The sequence below is a fragment of the Cebus imitator genome, unplaced genomic scaffold (assembly GCF_001604975.1).
Source record: "Cebus imitator isolate Cc_AM_T3 unplaced genomic scaffold, Cebus_imitator-1.0 Scaffold0, whole genome shotgun sequence".
NCBI classification, from domain to species: Eukaryota; Metazoa; Chordata; class Mammalia; order Primates; family Cebidae; genus Cebus; species Cebus imitator.
Window position 1 is genome coordinate 12,283,824 of NW_016107315.1, and position 18,514 is coordinate 12,302,337.

At 45.8% G+C, this 18,514-nt stretch overlaps 1 protein-coding gene across 1 annotated transcript; it reads left to right on the top strand.

Moving 5' to 3' along the window:
• Positions 1-379: 379 nt before the first annotated feature.
• APOD (apolipoprotein D) lies at positions 380-17,034 on the top strand. Its single transcript, XM_017523183.2, has 5 exons — positions 380-529; positions 5,802-5,952; positions 12,116-12,237; positions 14,585-14,673; positions 16,618-17,034. Exons 2-5 carry the CDS (start codon positions 5,830-5,832, stop codon positions 16,851-16,853), a joined length of 570 nt encoding a protein of 189 aa, XP_017378672.1. The 5' UTR covers positions 380-529; positions 5,802-5,829; the 3' UTR covers positions 16,854-17,034.
• Positions 17,035-18,514: the final 1,480 nt, after the last annotated feature.

Genomic DNA, 18,514 nt, shown 5'->3' on the forward strand with positions numbered 1-18,514 from the left:
CACTTCAGGAAATGAGCTTGTTGATTTTTCATTTAAGCAAAAATGAAAATAAATACCAGATGTTTGAAAACATTGCAACATGTCCTGCTGGAACTTCAAAGTGCATTCTGCACCAAAATAAATAAATAAATAAATAAGAAAATCCACACAGCAAAAAAGAAATGTTTTGAATGAAAACACACTTTGTCTCTCTCTCACACATATTCTCTCTCTTTCTCGAACACACACACACACACACACACACACACGCACGCACGAAAACAATATCTCATTTCTTCTTCAGGGAGCAGCTGTGAAGGAAATTGGGGGAGGAGGATGGACACAACATCCCATCTTTGTGTTTGTGTTTTATACAGACTAAGCTTCTAGTCCAGCCCTCCTGGCTGTAGGGGGCGTGGCAACCATGAAAAGTAAACGTCAAAGACCCAATGAAGCTTATAAAATAGCTTGGGAGAGGCCAGTCATCAAGACAGGCATCTCAAATCGGATGATTTTGGATGTGGATACTGCCTTCATCTTGATAAAAAAGGTATGTACTGTAGTTTTAACCATTTCAATTATGATAATAATGTCTAAAATAGAAACTTCCATAGGCCCTTTTTAGCTACGTACAATTGCCACTGATTGAGTGCTTGTGTCGGGAGCTTTAGACTTGTTCTCATTTTTCCTCCAACAAATGTCCAAGGTAGGTATCATTAGAGCCATTTTTCAGGGTATAAAACTGAGGTTCAGATATACTAAGCAACAGGCCTAAGATAAAAACGTGGGCGCAGTGGCTCACGCCTATAATCCCAGCACTTTGGGAGGCTGAGGCCAGTGGATCACAAAGTCAGGAGATCAAGACCATCCTGGCTAACACGGTGAAACCCCGTCTCTGCTAAAAGTACAAACCAAACCTTGTTGGACAACAAGGAATTTTTCCATGCATAAATACTGTGCTAGGTGAATTCTCAGTGAGTTATCCAACTGTGCATCATAGTAGAATAATCTGGAAACTGGAATCAATTGTGTGACTAGAAAATGCATTTAACAATATGGCATACGATATTGTGTTTGGGAGATATGTTTCTTGTTCTATTTAATGGCTAAATGATCTTTGAGACCTAATTACTTATTGGAACATATTTTATTTTATGAGGTAAAATTTCAAAATCTAGTCCTTCATGTTCTGCAGACCTTTGAGATCAGGGGCTCTGTCCACAGTAATACCTGGGCTCTTGGGAGACCTAGGCTTACACTCCGGCTTGGGAGTTTATCAGGAAGTAACCAGGACAAATTAATCTCATTGGTACAAAGAGCGTTAGCAGAGGTCACTGGTATAAGGTTAGCCGAGAGAAAGGAGAGTAGACCCAATATCAGGCAAGCAAGTTTTATTAACCTGCCGGGCTGTTCCGTAACAATCAGAAGAGGCAGCCCCGAGCCCACAAAACAAGGGGTTTGTATGGGGCGAGAGGGGCATAAGGGAGTTTCAGGACCAAGGTAATTTATCAGCTTGTAACAAACACAAACACGTATCGTTTTTTAGCTTGTGACAGACTTAAAATACACCATCCTGTGACTTTTGTGGCAGCAGTTTTTTAAAAAACAGGATTTTACAGGTATGTGTAAAACAGGAATTTAAACAAAGGTTTTCCACGACCTCCTCCACACACTCCGTGCTGTCCAGGTGGCTGTAATCAGGCTTTGCTCAATCTCGATCGTAGTGTGTCTGGCAGCCTTGCTGTGGCACCAGATAGCAATGCAGCTGCTGAGCAATCAGAGTGGGAGGTCAGCTGCGCGGAGGGGTTTCCAGGGGCAGCTTGTCCCTAACAGCTTCCAGAGGAGGTGCTGTGGAGACTGAGGGCATGGCGCACTTAAAGTCCTGAGGCCAGGACTCCTCTGTGGGGAAGCGTGATGCATGCAGAGCAGTGATTTGCAGTTAGTGCCAGGCCCCAGGTGGATGCCCCGAGTGCAGTGGCACAATCTCAGCTCGCTGCAACCTCTGACTCCCAAGTTCAAGCCATTCTTGTCCCTCAACCTCCTGAGAGGCTAGGATTACAGGCCCGCACCACCACGCCAGGCTGATTTTTGTATTTTTTTGTTTGTTTTTGTTTTTTGAGACAGAGTTTTGCTCTGTTGCCCAGGCTAGAGTGTGATGGTGTGATCTCAGCTCACTGCAACCTCCGCCTCCCAGGTTCAAGCAATTCTCCTGCTTCAGCCTCCTGAGTAGCTGGCATTACAGGTGTCCACCACCACACCCAGATAATTTTTTGTACTTTTAGTAGAGATCAGGTTTCGCCATGTTGGCCAGGCTAGTCTCGAACTCTTGACCTCAAGTGATCCACCCACCTAGGCCTCCCAAAGTGTTGGGATTACAGACATGAGCCACTGTTTCAGGCATAATTTTAGTATTTTTAATAGAGACAGAGTTTTACCATGTTGGCCAGGCTGGTCTCAAACTGCTGACCTCAAGCGATCCACCCGTCTTGGCTTCACAAAGTGCTGTGTTTACAGGCATGAGTCGTGCCCAGCCAAAAATAATATTTAGCCTGGCGTGGTGGCTCACGCCTATAATCCCAGCACTTTGGGAGGCTGAGACGGGTGGATCACGAGGTCAGGAAATAGAGACCATCCGGGCTAACATGACGAAACCCTGTCTCTACTAAAAATATAAAAAAATAGCTGGGTGTGGTGGCACATGCCTGTAGTCCCAGCTACTCGGGAGGCTGAGACAGGAGAATCCCTTGAACCTGGAGGGTGGAGGTTGCAGTGAGCCAAGATCATGCCACTGCACTCCAGCATGAGCAACAGAGCGAGACTCCTTCTCAAACATACTAATAATAATAATATTTAAATATGCTTGTTTTGTAAAGTATTTAAATCCTAATGAGAACAATCTTCCTATTGATAGCAGAAGAAGGAAGATAGCAAAAATATATATCATATATAATCCATATGTTACCCAAAGTCTTCAGTGCACATTAATAACATGCTCAATAAGTAGTGAGTAAGTTAACATGAAAGGGCATTGAAATATACAATGGATGCTGTCTACCCTTCTCTCACAAGGAGTTTTAACCACAGGAATAAAACTACTGCAACAAAGAGGCTTCTTTGGAAGAGAGGCAATCAAGAGGGTTTGTTCTGAAATCCTCCTACAGAGGTAAAGAATATGTTTCAGCCCACAAGAGAACATTTTGTCAGAGTAAAAGGTAGAAGTGACTTTTGTTATAAGTGTCATGTGGTGGTGAGGCCCATCAGGTCACAGAGGCAGTGGTTTATTGAAAGGCCCTGACAGTGCCCGGGAGAAGCAGGTTCGGGGTGTTGTGGATCAGAGACGGGGAGATAGGGCCCAAGTCCCAGCTCTCTGCCCCTTCCAGGCCCCAGCTTCCCCTTCTGTACACCTTGGAAGTAGGGCTAGATAGATGACGTCTAAGGTCCTGTCCAGGGCGGGGGACCTTGTAGAATGTGCATGATGTGTGGCCAGTTTCGATCCTCTGGGCCAGGTCTTTAGCTTGGGCCTACTGAGTAGAACTCAAAATCTCTTGAGAATGGATGCAAATGTGTGGGGGTTTAAGCTGCATTGCTATAAATTCGTCATCCCCCAAAAGGTTAAAAGACAGGTGTTATTTACCCGGTGGTGGAGCTGATGAGAAATAGAGCCTCAAAGACCAAGGAAAGCGGCCCTGCTGCAGACTCGCTCGGAGGGGCCTCAGCAACCATCTCCCCCCACCGCAGCCCCAGCTGGCCAGCTGCTGTCATTACATAACTGTTATTTTGAAAACTAGGCAACAAAACCTCCAGGAAAAAGCAAAAAACTATTGATTATTAAAGGGTATTTAGAGGTTTCGAGACTCATAATAAAGCAGTTATAATTATTCTTGTAATGACACATCCTTTGAAATGCTCAGATCTGAGAACATTCTGCTTGCATTGCATCAGCCATCATCATTACAGGCAGAAATGCAGAGAGCTGGAAATAGCTCATGTGCAAGCAACAGGCAAGGAGTCACCAGAAAAGGAACAAACCGAACCGAAGTCAGTGAAGGAAACAGGGAGGAGCGTCAAATACCCAGAACCTGCAGAGAGTTCTGCAGCCTCTGTCTCCCTGCCCCGCTGCCTCACTTCAAAGCCGGCTTCTGCTGCCAAAGGACTCGTGGGGCTGAAGTGCTTGTTGCACAGTTACATATCAGCTGACAGTCCTTCTGTGATTTGATGTACTTCATCTATGAAAAGTACCCTCAACAGGCCAGGCACGGTGGCCCATGCTTGTAATCTCAGCACTTTGGGAGGTTGAGGTGGGTGGATCACCTGAGGTCAGGAGTTTGAGACCAGCATGGTCAACATGGTGAAACCCCATCTCTACTAAAAATACAAAAATTAGCCAGGAGTTGTGGCAGGCGCCTGTAATCCCAGCTACTTGGGAGGCTGAGGCAGAAGAATTGCTTGAACCAGGGAGACAGAGGTTGCCGTGAGCTGAGATCGTGCCACTGCACTCCAGCCTGGGTGACAGAGTGAGACTCCATCGCAAAAACAAAACAAAACTCTCAACAGGATGTCAAAAAAAAAAAGAAAGAAGGAAAGAAAGAAAAGAGGAAGGAAGGAAGGAAAAGAAAGAGAGGGAGAGAAAGAAAAGAAAGAATTCTAGAAAATACCATCATTTTTCTGCTTTTCATAGTAACAATAACTAGCATTTATTGCACATTTACTCCGTCAGAACTCCTCTAAGTACTCTCTCTATATTATTTCATTTAATTATCACAAAAATTCACGAGATAGGAATGATTATTATTCCCACTTACTAGACAAAGAAGCTAAGGCATAAATGAACACAGTTATACCTAGTATGGGGCAGAGTCAGAGTTTGAACCTGGCTAGGGTGACCCTGGAGTCCCCAGCACGCCACTCCCTTTAAGGTTTCCAAGAGCACTCTTGGACTGGTACAGTGCCCAGCAAGATGAGGGCAGGGGAAGGGGTGGTGTCAGGGTGGCATCTCCCTGATGAATCGCAGAGGACACTAGGTGCTGGGCAAGGTTTGGTTTGGTATCTTTTATAGTTCTTGGAGGCTTTAATCCCCCACTTCACATAGCCCCTCCACTTGTTTCTGTTCATTCGACAAGTATCTACTTGTTGATACTTTGAGGTATCGACTTTGATACTTTGAGCCGATACTTTGAGGTCCATGGGTGATTCTAAGGAGAACCAGACATGGTGCCCATGCTGGGAGATGCCCAATTAGGTGAGAGTGGGGTGCAAAATCAATCCAACAAACTGTAATACCAGGCAGAGAGTGCCCTGGTGAAAGTGCAGAGGCTCTGATGAAGGCCTCACAGCAACACAGACGAGCAGGTGTCCCCTGCAGGATGAGGGGTCCCATAAGCCAAGGAGAGAAGAGGAGGAACCACCCACAGAGGGACCCTTGGCCACAGAAATCTTGCTTCATGATTGTGTGGCCTTAGAAAGCTCAGAATGGCCGGGCACAGTGGCTCATGCCTGTAATCCCAGTACTTTGGGAGGCCGAGGCCGGCAGATCACCTGAGGTCAGGAGTTTGAGACCAGCCTGGCCAACATGGTGAAACTCTGTCTCTACTGAAAATGCAAAAAAATTAGCCAGGCGTGGTGGTGCATGCCTGCAATCCCAGCTACTTGGTTGGCTGAGGCAAGGGAATCACTTGAACCTGGGAGGCAGAGGTTGCAGTGAGCTGAGATCGCACCACTGTACTCCAGCCTGGGCAACAAGAGCGAGACTCTGTCTTGAAAAAAAAAAAAAAAAGAATGCTCAGAATGACAACACCAGCTTCTTTGTGTTCCCCCAACTCCAGGTCCCTTCTCCAGCCACCCAGCCCCAAGATGATGATGCCATTGCTGCTGCTTTTTGCACTGGCTGGCCTCTTAGGTGCCGCAGAGGGACAAGCGTTTCATCTTGGGAAATGCCCCACGCCTCCGGTGCAGGAGAATTTTGACGTAAATAAGGTGTGGTAAAAGGCAAACCTCTCTTTGTTTTGCTGCCTCTGATGTGAATAAGCATTCTACAAGGTTCAGTTTAAGTGTGCTGCTTTAATTTCCACTGCGTACCTTGGGACAGGTATTTATCTTATTTGAGGTTTCCCCAAAGCAGACGCCTGCTGAGAAAAAGACTGCAGGCAGAGAGGCTTGGGATGATCCCAGGACGCACAAGAGTGGGTAGGAAAGCAAGTCAGAGACAGCACAGAAGCAATAAAGAGTGTGTTCCTGAGCCGTCACCCTGGACAGTCAGGGTCAGTCACACCGGGCACCCTCTGAGGACAGGTGGAGGATGCCCCTCCGATTGTCCCTAGGCTGCTACCAGCAGGCCATGGGAGCGTCCTTGGCTCTAGCCAAGCCCCCTGGCAGAGGAGAGACACAGGGTCTCAGGTGGGAAGCTGGTGGTGTCTGGGAATTGCCTGCCATGGCTGCAGTGAACTCAGAGGTGGGCTGAGGGGATACAGGACCTGGGAACCACAACAGCTGCTACAGAGCTATTATCCCTGTTCTGCAGGTGGAGCAGCGGAAGCTCCCTCCCCAGCTCACACAGCTGGTAAATGCAAGTAGGATTCAAAACCAGGCTTCCCAGCAGCGCAGGGCACCCAAAGGTCACTCAAACAGGGCCCAGGAAAGGCCAGAATTCCCCATGGGGCTTTCTTGTTACCTGAGCTAAAATGTCATCAATGCAAGCAGCTCCTCCATGGACGGTCTTTCTTCCTGGGGTTTAGGGGGAAGCGGAAGGAAGCGGGCAGCAGAAAGAGGCAGCTACTGGTGTACATAACTCACAGGCTCCCACTGTTGCTACTCAAGCCTGGAATCTCACCCTTAAGACTTCCTCTCCCCAGGAGAAGGTCTGGATCTCCTTTAAGAATGGTAACAGTAAGGCTGGGCGTGGTGGCTCACGCCTGTATTCCCAGCACTTTAGGAGGCCAAGGCGGGCAGATCACGAGGTCAAGAGATCAAGACCATCCTGGTCAACACGGTGAAACACTGTCTCTACTAAAAATACAAAAATTAGCTAGGTGTGGTGGCACATGCCTGTAGTCTCAGCTACTCAGGAGGCTGAGGCATGAGAATCGCTTGAACCTGGGAGACGGAGGTTGCAGTGAGCCAAGATCACACCACTGCACTGTAGCCTGTCAACAGAGTGAGACTCCATCTCAAAAAAACCAAAACAACAACAACAAAAAAGAACAACTGGCCAGGCACGGTGGCTCATGCTTCGGAGGCCGAGGCGGCTGGATCATAAGGTCAGGAGTTCAAGACTAGCCTAGCCAAGACAGTGAAACCCTGTGTCTACTAAAAATACAAAAATTAGGCAGGCGTGGTGGCGGGCACCTATAATCCCAGCTAGTGGGAGGCTGAGGCAGAGAATTGCTTGAATGTGGGAGGCAGAGATTGCAGTGAGCCAAAATTGCACCAATACATTCCAGACTGGGTGACAGAGAGAGAGTCCGTCTCAAAAAAAAAAAAAAAAGAATGGCAACATTGAAGTTGTTATCATACAGTTGCACCTCAGTGTGAATGCGTGTTGGGACCTCTGAGGGGATGCTGTTGGGGGAAGGAGCACAGGCGTGGTAAGAAAAGGTTATTATAGAACACAGTGGTCTACACTGACTTGCTCCACTTAAGGGCTGATTCCTTTATTCAGGTAACTCTGATAGACCACAGGGAGGCTTTAAAGAAAAGATCCAAGGAATCTGAGTTATAGTTTAACTTTTGGATACAAATCCCAAAGCACTTTGGAAATGATAACTGATCTGTATTTATAAAAGTCCTTTGAGAATTAAAGCAGGATTTATAAAAATAGCAGCTTTCTTGAGATGTAATTTGTATACCATGTATTCGCTTGTTTAAAGTAGCTTTTCACTTTCGATTGTTAGTATATTCACAGTTATGCAACCATCACCTCCACAATCAATTTTAGAACATTTTCAGTGTTCCAAAGAGAAACCCCATACCCATTCACAGAGTCTCCATCTCCCCTCCAACCCTTCCAGCCGCAGGCAACCAATAATCTACTTTCTGTCTCTGAATTTGCCTATTCCGCACATTTGATAAAAATGAAAGCATACCATATGTGGTCTTTTGTGACCGATTTCTTTTACTGAACGTTTTCAAGATTTATCCACGTTGTAGCATGTATCAATACTATATCCCCTTTTATGGCCAAATAATATTCTTTTAGGAAATCCTTATAGGAAATCAATTGACGGTATTTGTGAGAGTTTATTTCTGCACTCTCAATTCTATTGATCTATTTGTCTATACTTATGCCAGTACCATCCAATCTTGATTACTATAGCTTTGTAGTAACCAAAGATTTGAGGTAAGTTTTGAAATGAGAGCATATGAGTCCTCCAACTTTGTTCTTCTGGCTATTCTGTGTCCCTTACATTTTCATATGAATTTTAGGATCAGCTTGTCAATTTCTGCAAAGAACCCAGCTGGAATTTGATACAGATTACATTAAATCTGAAGTTCAATTTAGGGAGTATTGCCATCTTAACAATATTCAGTCTTCTAACTTGTGAACATAGTGTATCTTTCCATCGAATTAGTCATCTTTAATTTCTCTCAACAATATTTTGCGGCTTTCAGAGTATAAAACCGCAAAATATTGTTAAGAGAAATTAAAGATGACTTTATATTACAAAAAAATGTATAAATTTAATATGTATACATTTCTTTGGTTAAATTTATTCCCAAATATTTTATTCTTTTGATGTTATTGTAGATGAAATTTTTAAAATTTCATCTGCAAATTGTTCATTGCAAGTATACATATACACATATACATATATTAATACATATACATATATATTCATGTGTGCGTGTGACAAAGTGTCATTGTGTCATCCAGGCTGGAGTGTAGTGACACCATCTCAGCTCATTCCAACCTCTGCCTCCCAGGTTCAAGAGATTATCCTGTCTCAGCCTCCCGAGTAGCTGGGATTAGAGGCACCTGCCACCATGCCTGGCAAATTTTTGTATTTTTTGTAGAGATGGGGGGGTCTCGCCATGTTAGCCAGGTTGGTCTCGAACTCCTGATCCCAAGTGATCCACCCACCTTGGCCTCCCAAAGTGCTGAGATTACAAGCATGAGCCACTGCGCCAGGCTGAGAAATAGATTAGATTTTTGAATATTAATCTTGTATCTTGTAACCTTGCTAAACTCATTAGATCTAATAGTTTGAGGTTTGTTTCTGTTTTAGATTTCTTGGGATATTTTATATGTCATCTGCAAATAGATAAGAGTTTTACCTTTGGCCGGGCGCGGTGGCTCAAACCTGTAATCCCAGCACTTTGGGAGGCCGAGGCGGGTGGATCACGAGGTCAAGAGATCGAGACCATCCTGGTCAACATGGTGAAACCCCGTCTCTACTAAAAATACAAAAAATTAGCTGGGCATGGTGGTGCGTGCCTGTAATCCCAGCTACTCAGGAGGCTGAGGCAGGAGAATTGCCTGAACCCAGGAGGCGGAGGTTGCGGTGAGCCGAGATCGCGCCATTGCACTCCAGCCTGGGTAACATGAGTGAAACTCCGTCTCAAAAAAAAAAAAAAAAAAAGAGTTTTACCTCTTCTTTGTAGGATTCTTTTAAAATACTGACCAGAGATCTGAAAAGATTAAGAAGCCTTTGCAAAAATAATCTGAGATCAGGAGGAAGCTCTGAGTTTTCTTTTTCTGAAAAATCATGCTTCCTTGGTTTTTACTGTGGGACACTAAAGTCACTTTAACAGTAATAGAACACATTTGAATGCACCGTATAAAATGGAGCTTCTTCCAAGAATGTCTATGAAACCAGTTAACCTCTAACCTTATTCTTTGATGCTTTAAATGAATGTTAAGTTCAGTGGCTTTAATTGAAAGCTGTGCTTTAATAAGTGAGTAGAAATTTATGGTCATGAATGTGGTATGTATTTGAGCAGAAAGCACATATCCTAAGAAATCTAAAACAGAAACAAACCCCAAACCCCACGTGGCTGAAGCAATACTGCCACCTGTTTGCAGTATGCTCTCAAGTATGCTCTTCGAAGGTGAGCACATCCCTTTTTGTTTCTAAATTTCTAAAATACTTTCAATTCGTATTTTGACTAGGTAAACATATTTACATTGTTCAAAATCCTAAAGGTATAAAAGAATACACCACATAAAGTTTCCCTTTCACCTCTGTACCTCCGTTTCCCTCCTCAGGAGCAACTGTAAAACCATCTATTGTGTAACTCTTACAGATAGTATATACCTATGCGAACAAATATGTAGGCCAGGGCTGTGGAGGGCTGTTAATACCACATAATAACTGTGGTAAGAATACTGGCTTCCAAAGGTGTCCACGCCCTAACCTTGTGAGTGTTATTTTCATGGGAAAAGGGCTTTTGCAAATGTGATCAACGTTATGATCCTTGAGATGTCCAGATTAGCCTTGATTATCCAGGGGGTCTCAATGTAATCACATAAACCCTTAAAAGCCGAGAATCTTTCCCAGCTGTGGTCAGAGAGAGAGGTTTGATGATGGCATAAGAGTCAGAGGGATGCAATATGAGAAGCATCTGACTTGCTTTTGCTGGCTTTGTAAATAAAGGAAGGGAGTCCCAAGCCAAGGAATGTAAGCAGCCCGTAGAACGTGGAAAAGGCAAGAAAACTGATCCTCCCCTGAGCTCTCAGAGGGAAACGCAGCCAACACTTTGAGTTCAGCCCAGTGAGACCCGTGTCAGACTTCAGACTTACAGAACTGCAGGATAACAAATCTGTATTGTTTTAAGCTTGTAGTAATTTATTACAGCAGCAACAGAAAACCAACGTAACCATTTTCTCCATTTTTAGATAAAAGGTAGCTTACTATATACACTATTTTGTACCTGACTCTTTTGTCATTAAATATTGGAAATCACTGCATACCACTCTTTTGAAAGAGAGGAAATAAAATTCCATTGTCTAGATATGCCATCATTTACTTACCCAGCCCCCTACTAAGGCTCACACAGGCTGTTTCCTATCTTGTATAATTACAAACGGTACTGTAATGAATAACTTTACGCATACATCATTTCTTTTTTTTTTTTTTTTTTTTTTTTTTTTTTTTTTTTTTTTTTTTTTTTTTTTTTTTTTTTTTTTTTTTTTTTTGAGACGGAGTTTCGCTCTTGTTACCCAGGCTGGAGTGCAATGGTGCGATCTCGGCTCACCGCAACCTCCGCCTCCCGGGTTCAGGCAATTCTCCTGCCGCAGCCTCCTGAGTCGCTGGGATTACAGGCACGCGCCACCATGCCCAGCTAATTTTTTGTATTTTTAGTAGAGACGGGGTTTCACCATGTTGACCAGGATGGTCTCGATCTTTGACCTCGTGATCCACCCGCCTCGGCCTCCCACAGTGCTGGGATTACAGGCTTGAGCCACCGCGCCCGGCCGCATACATCATTTCTTATATCAGGAGGATGCATTCCCAGAAGTGAAATGGCTGGACCAAAGAGTATAACATGCATTTCTAGCTTTACCAGATACTGCCCTCCGCAGAGGTTGTAAACTGGGATGGTCTTCCTGCAACTGGTGCCAGGCAGCCTGGGAGGGCCTGGTTCCCTCGACCTTCCCCACACATAGGCAGCTTCCTTTAAAGCTGACTCTATCCACCTGAAGTCTGGATGGAGCGCAAGCCCCTAGAGAAAGCATGATACAGGTCTTTCAAATCCCCGTCACCTTCCGAAAGCCTTGGTGACCAACTCCTGACTCAGTGTCAAATGAGGAAACTTCAATGCACTCTGGAGTCCTAGCTCCCCACAGCGAACACATCTGACTGCACAAGATTTAAAGATGACTTGTAGAATCATGCACTGTTTCAGATGAAAGGTACCTCCCATCATCCCCTTTTTTTTTTTACAGAGTCTAGAATTTCACAGAGGTTTTGGCTGAAGGGGACACTGAGAAGAGCCATCAGCATTCACCCTGCGCCCGCACATCCTATCCTAGTCACGGATTCTTATTGCAATCAATCTCTTGCCCAGTTGCCACTGGGAACAATGAGGCCCATTTTGTCTGGCTTCCCCAGGACAGGGCTCTGCTTCTGCACGACAACAATGGGGAAGAGGTTGCAGGTCCCCAGAGAACCACAGGGTTTTGCTCTGCTTGTTGTCTCTGCAGTATCTCGGAAGATGGTACGAAATTGAGAAGATCCCAACGACCTTTGAGAAAGGAAAGTGTATCCAGGCCAACTACTCGCTAATGGAAAACGGAAACATCAAAGTGTTAAACCGCGAGTTGAGGTGAGTGGTGTGGCCGCCCGGGGCCAGGGCTGTGCAGGGCTGACCCAGAGTGACTGGGTGTCCGGCAGCCTGGGTCAGGGAGGATGGGAACCATGCCGGGTCTGGACTGCCTACTCCTAGCAGGAATTGAGAGGAAAGCTTTCGGCAGGCAAGGATAGCAAGAACTAGGAGCCACTCACGAGTTTCCACGACCACCTGCTGGGTGAGCAGCACAAACCAACAGGGTGTCTGCTTTCACTGCAGAATAGATACTCTGGTAGCAAAGAACATCGAGACCATCTCCTCTGACTTCCAGTCCAGGAGAGAAGCCCCTTTAATACCATCTTCTGACAGAGCATCCAGCTTTGTTGGAATACTTCCAAGAACAGGGAGCTCATCACCTTCCAGGACAGTTCATCCCATCTCTAGGCAACTTAATCTATTGAAAGCTCCTTTTATTATTAAGCAAGAATCATATACATACATATTCACACTCTAGGTTATGTAAACAGGATGTCCTTTGGAAGTGTACATTTCTATTACCGAGGGCTTCTAACATGTTAAATTTGATTAAACGTATCAAATTTAATCCCAAAAGTTATACTTTGGAAAGCAAACATAAACTTAAAAAGAACCTCAGGAAGAACTCCTTCCTACCCTTTCAAGAGTGGAGGGCCTCTCTTGAAAATACAAATGCAGTTTTTTCATGAACATGTTGTGAGTTCATGGTCAGAGACTGGTCTGAAAACCGTTCTGGAGCAAAATGCAATTGACATGAAAAGGGCAGAGTCTGGTGGGAGGAGACTGGTTTGTTGCTAAGTGAGTATACGCAGATAGAAGCAGACCATCTTCCCCAGCTGTCTGAAATCCAGATGAGAGAGTAGAGGACGGTCTCCAGCCTTACATGGTGATAAACAAAGATCGTAGTTGGGAACATCAGAGTTCATTTCCCAAACTCCCTGGCCTGTTGCTCACTGTCTGGTTTCTAGGACATTCCACCGCTAACCAAAGCATCAACCTACTGACTTTCTGACACATATGACTGCTCTAATTTCAGTTGGCCTCCCTGCACTGCCTTGAAGATTGATGAACAGACATTATCTCCTCTGTTGGCTTCCTAGGAAGAGCACCGATGCCTTAGCACCCTCCCTTTGCTAACTCCATCTCCACACCTCTCCCCTTCTCCCAAGTTCATGGGGCCATTAGGAGTCATCTAGAAATGGGGGCAGGCCCATTCAAAGAGGTGAAAGTATCGCATCTACTCTAAGTCCACAGCTTTTAAGGCACACCACTGGCTTATATACCACTAAGAAAAAAATGACACTGCTAATTATTATTGTCAGGTGGCATTAATTGTAAGATATATATTTCTTCACATTTAATGTCTCTGCGATCTGGGCATACCTGAGAATCACTGAGATGAAGTAGTTTCTTCACTGCCTCCTTTTACTTGGCCTACATTGAAAACCCCACACTCACTTAGAGGCTTGCTAAACTAAAAGGGGTCTTAGGACTCACGCCTTGATGGGACAGGCAATGTCACATGATATCACTGAGGCCCAAAGAAGGGAAACGCTTTTGTGTCTCCCGGTTTTGCATTATTTCCAGTGATCAAGTCCATCCTCTTCTGTTCCTTTGGTCCTTCTCATTTTAAAAGAAGTGAATCTACCGGGCATGGTGGCCCACGCCTGTAATTCCAGCACTTTGGGAGGCCCAGGCGGGCAGATTGCCTGAGGTCAGGGGTTTGAGACCAGCCTGGCTAACATGGCAAAACCTCGTCTCTACTAAAAATACAAAAATTAACTGGGCGTGGTGGCAGGCACCTGTAGTCCCAGCTACTCGGGAGGCTGAGGCAAGAGAATCACATGAACCTGGGGGACAAAGGTTGCAGTGAGCTGAGATTGTGCTATTGCACTCCAGCCTGGGCAACAGAAGATTCTGTCTCCGAAAAAAAAAAAAGTGAATCTTCCTTGGGCATTGGGTTGTTTTGTTTGTTTTTCCATTCTCTTTTACTCCCTCTCTTTGGAGCCTGGGAGCAGAAAGTTGTCTTTGGGGCCATTGCAGATAATCCAAAAGACAGTGTTGAGGTGCAAGGGCCTAACATACTATCCCATCCTGGAGCGTGTCAATGACTGCTTCTTATCACCCCGCTGCTCTCTTCCCCTGCTTGGCCACAGAGACAGTCACAAAGGAAAGAGCAGGGTATAGAGCTAGGGTCTAGCCTGCCTTTGAGAGTCTCTTTTACCAGAAATCACAGTGTTGGCTGTCATGGTCCTTAGTGGCACAAATCTTGCCTTTTGTTGCTTTTTGGCTTTCAATGAGTTGTTTTTCTTTTCTCTTTTCTTTCTTTTTTTTTGAATCATTGCAGATACGATGGAACTGTGAATCAAATTGAAGGTGAAGCCACCCAGGTTAACCTCACAGAGCCTGCCAAGCTGGAAGTTAAGTTTTTCTGGTGTAAGTATCCACTTTTCCCAGGAGGATTCAGGGACAGGAAATATGCAAATGAAGGCTAGCACCCTGGCTTGGAGAATTCCTGAGACATCTAAGTGTCATAATTATCCGTTGTGCACTTACTACATGCCATGCACTAGGGTTGCCATGATGAGCCAGGCAGTTGGCCTTGGTACTTACGGAGCTCCCATCCCAGTGTGGATACCGACACGTGCTCCCGCAATTTACTGTAACTAGCCAGTGTTTCAACAGGTGGAACACAAATAGTTGCACGCAGGGATGAGCTCTAGAAGACCCAGTCCAGCCTTGTTTCCCAGAGAAAACTGGGCCCAAAAAGTTAGCAGGTATTAGCAGAACAATCTGCACTGTGCAAAAACTTGGAGACAAGAGATGACAGGAGTGACAGCAAATTTGAATCCTGCTCCTGACACTTTCCAGTCACGTTGTTGGCGGAAGCCTGTGAGACATGTAATGACAGGCATCTGGGCTCTGAGCTAACTGACGAATGGACACAGGCAACAGAGAAAGCACCAAATATTAGTTTTATTGCCGATGTAGATACACTAGAGAGTTCAACCCAGAACCCACGAGGCTTTCTAACATGCAGAGTGCTTGAGAGTCCCTTTCCCACCTGCAGGGCAGACACTAAAGTCATTAGCGACAAAAACTACTTCCCCACTTCCCACTGCTCACCCCTGCCACTCCTCCAACCCACACCAGTCAAGTTCCTAGAGTGGGGCAGAGAGGAAGTGTTTTGTTTTGTTTTTTAGACAGTCTCACTCAATGTCCAGGCTGGAGTGCAGTGGTGCAATCTCAGCTCACCGCAGCCTCTGCCTCCTGGGTTCAAGCGATTCTCCTGCCTCAGCCTCCTGAGTAGCTGGGACTACAGGCACGCACTACCACTCGCGGCTAATTTTTGCATTTTAGTAGAGACGGGATTTCACCATGTTAGCCAGGATGGTCTCTATCTCCCCTCCTGCTGGGCATTTTGGGAGGCTGAGGAGGGAGGATCACGATGTCAGGAGATCAAGACCAAGACAGGCAGATCACAAGGTCAGGAGATCAAGATCATCCTGGCCAACACAGTGAAACCTCGTCTCTACTAAAAATACAAAAATTAGCTGGGTGTGGTGGCTGTGCCTGTAGTCCCAGCTACTCAGGAGGCTGAGGCAGGAGAATCGCTTGAACCCAGGAGTCAGAGGTTGCAGTAAGCCGAGATTGTGCCACTGCACTCCAGCCTGGGCAACAAAGCGAGACTCTGTCTTGGGGTAAAAAAAAAAGAAGGCCTGAATAAAAAGGCCTAGAACCTGAGAGGGTACATGGAGTGGGGGATGAGGTTAGGAAGGGCCTTGAATGCCACATTAGACAGCTCGAAGTTTCTTCCATAAACTATAGGAGACTGTCAAAGTTTTCAAATCAAGAGAGACATGTGGAAGTTTTCTGTATTGTATCTGGGTATATTTATTGTTGAGAGCTGGACCATGGGAGGAAGATAGTATGTGCATGCCTGGCTGTGTGCAGGTGGGACATGATGCCGCTGCTCGCAGAGGCTGGAGATATACTTTTCCAAAATTACTCAGGGCTTAAGAGTTCTCAGTCCAGCTGGGAATACACAGAGCAGCCGAAATGCACAGATAGCAGATGGGTGATGACTATACCACACACACACACACACACACACGCACTCTCTCTCTCTCTCTCTCTCTCTCTCTCTCTGGGTGAGTCAGGCAGGCAGGCAGGCAGGACACCAACAGTGTAGAAAGATAAGTTAGAAACACTCAGCCTAGGTTTTTTTCCTAACTTCTTTCACGGGTCTTTCTGCTTCTGGATTGACAAAGTCAGACGTGGAGGGGCTTGGTGGGTGGTTGTCTGGGCCAGCCTTCTTGTGTTGTCCTGAGGTTTCTCTTGCCTCTCCCTCCTATAATGCTGCGTCCCTCGGGTCCTCAGTGATGCCATCTGCACCGTACTGGGTCCTGGCCACCGATTATGAGAACTATGCCCTCGTGTACTCCTGTACCAACCTCATCCAGCTTTTTCACGTGGATTTTGCTTGGATCTTGGGAAGAAACTCTTATCTCCCTCCAGAAACAGTGGCCTCTCTGAAAAATATCCTGACTTCTAACAACATTTCTGTTGAGAAAATGACGGTCACAGATCAGGTGAACTGCCCCGAGTTCCCGTAACCAGGATCTACAGGGAGGCTGCGTCCACCCCATGTTACTTCTGCTTTGCTTTCGCCCACCCTCGCCCATCAAGACAAACCAGTCAGCCATGACAAGCCTGAACACTTAGCCATGCCCTACCCTGGTACCCTGCTAGCTGCAAAATAAACTTGTTGCTGACCTGCTGTGCTCACAGTAGATTCCAAGTTGGATTAATTATTGTGGGTTTTTCATTATAAGCTTATGCTTAGACATTCTTAGACAGGTTGGTCATGGGGCCTCACACCTGTAATCCCAGCACTTTGAGAGGCTGAGGCAGGAGGATCACCTGAGGCCAGGAGTTCAAGACCAGTCTGGGCAACATACCAAGGCCTCATAAAAATTAGCTGGGCGTGGTGGAGCACACCTGTGCTAGCTACTCAGGAGGTGGTGGCAGGAGGATCACTTGAGCCCAAGAGTTCAAGGGCACAGTGAGCTACGATGGCACCACTGCACTCCAGCCCGGGCAACAGAGCGAGACTCTGCCTCTAAAAAAGAAAAACAAAATCCTTAAGCAGTTATGTTGAAAAAAAACAAGCACTGAATGGTCTTAGTTTAAAGGTAACAATCCTGTTTCTGGGAGAGGAAAGCTGATGGCAAAGGCATGTTCTGGGTGACCTGACTCCAGGTGCCCCCATTCTGGAGTAGATACTCCTTTCAAAGGGAATTATTTGGGGGTTCTGAGTCTCTGCCGGGCAGTTTCCTTGAAAGGTTTACTTTCTCCTCAGGTCTTCAGAGTCAGGCTGAAGAATGAGCTCATCTTGGGCTTTCTGTTAGGGAGAGGAAAATCTATGAGGAAGAACATATGGAGTTTTTTTTTTAAAGGAGAAACAAGACATATATATATGTGTTGTTGTTCATTCAACTGATATTTACAGAAGCCCAATCGCATTCCAGGCATTGAAAAATACAGAATCTCAGCCAGGCACAGTGGCTCATGCCTGTAATCCCAGCACTTCGGAAGGCCAAGGTGGGCGGATCATGAGGTCAAAAGATCGAGACCATCCTGGCCAACCTGTGAAACTCCGTCTGTACTAAACATACAAAAATTAGCTGGGCGTGGTAGCGTGTACCTGTAGGCCCAGCTACTCAGGAAGCTGAGGCAGGAGAATTGCTTGAACCTGGGAGGCGGAGGCTGCAGTGAGCTGAGATCAAGCCACTGTACTCCAGCCTGGCAACAGAGTGAGATTCTGTCTCAAAAAAAGAAAACTACGGAATCCCTGTCCTCCCATAGAACCTTCACAGTCTAGTGAGAGAGAAACAAATAAAGATGCAATTATAATCCAAGGTGAGGAGTCCAAAGGTAGAGGCACACAGAGGGTGCCAGAGAGCTCCAGGAAAGTCCCGACCCCTGCCAGACACAGGCAAGCATTAAGGTTGTGCAGCTATGCCTATGAGCATGCCAACTTCCCAGTACCAACAGGTCTCAAGAACCTCATTGTGGCCAGGCACAGTGGCTCATGTCTATAATCCCAGTACTTTGGGAGGCCAAGGCAGCAGATCACCTGAGGCCAGGAGTTCGAGACCAGCCTGGCCAACATGGTGAAAGCCTGTCTGTACTAAAAATTCAAATATTAGCCAGGTATGGTGGCAGGAACCTGTAATCCCAACTACTTGGGAGGCTGAGGCAGTAGAATCACTTG

Excerpts from the sequence above, each read along its gene's own strand:
- APOD (XM_017523183.2), top strand. The coding sequence starts at position 5,830 with ATGATGATGCCATTGCTGCTGCTTTTTGCACTGGCTGGCCTCTTAGGT. Across the intron at positions 5,953-12,115 it reads AGAATTTTGACGTAAATAAG|TATCTCGGAAGATGGTACGA; the intron begins GTGTGGTAAAAG and ends TTGTCTCTGCAG. Across the intron at positions 14,674-16,617 it reads GGAAGTTAAGTTTTTCTGGT|TGATGCCATCTGCACCGTAC; the intron begins GTAAGTATCCAC and ends TCGGGTCCTCAG.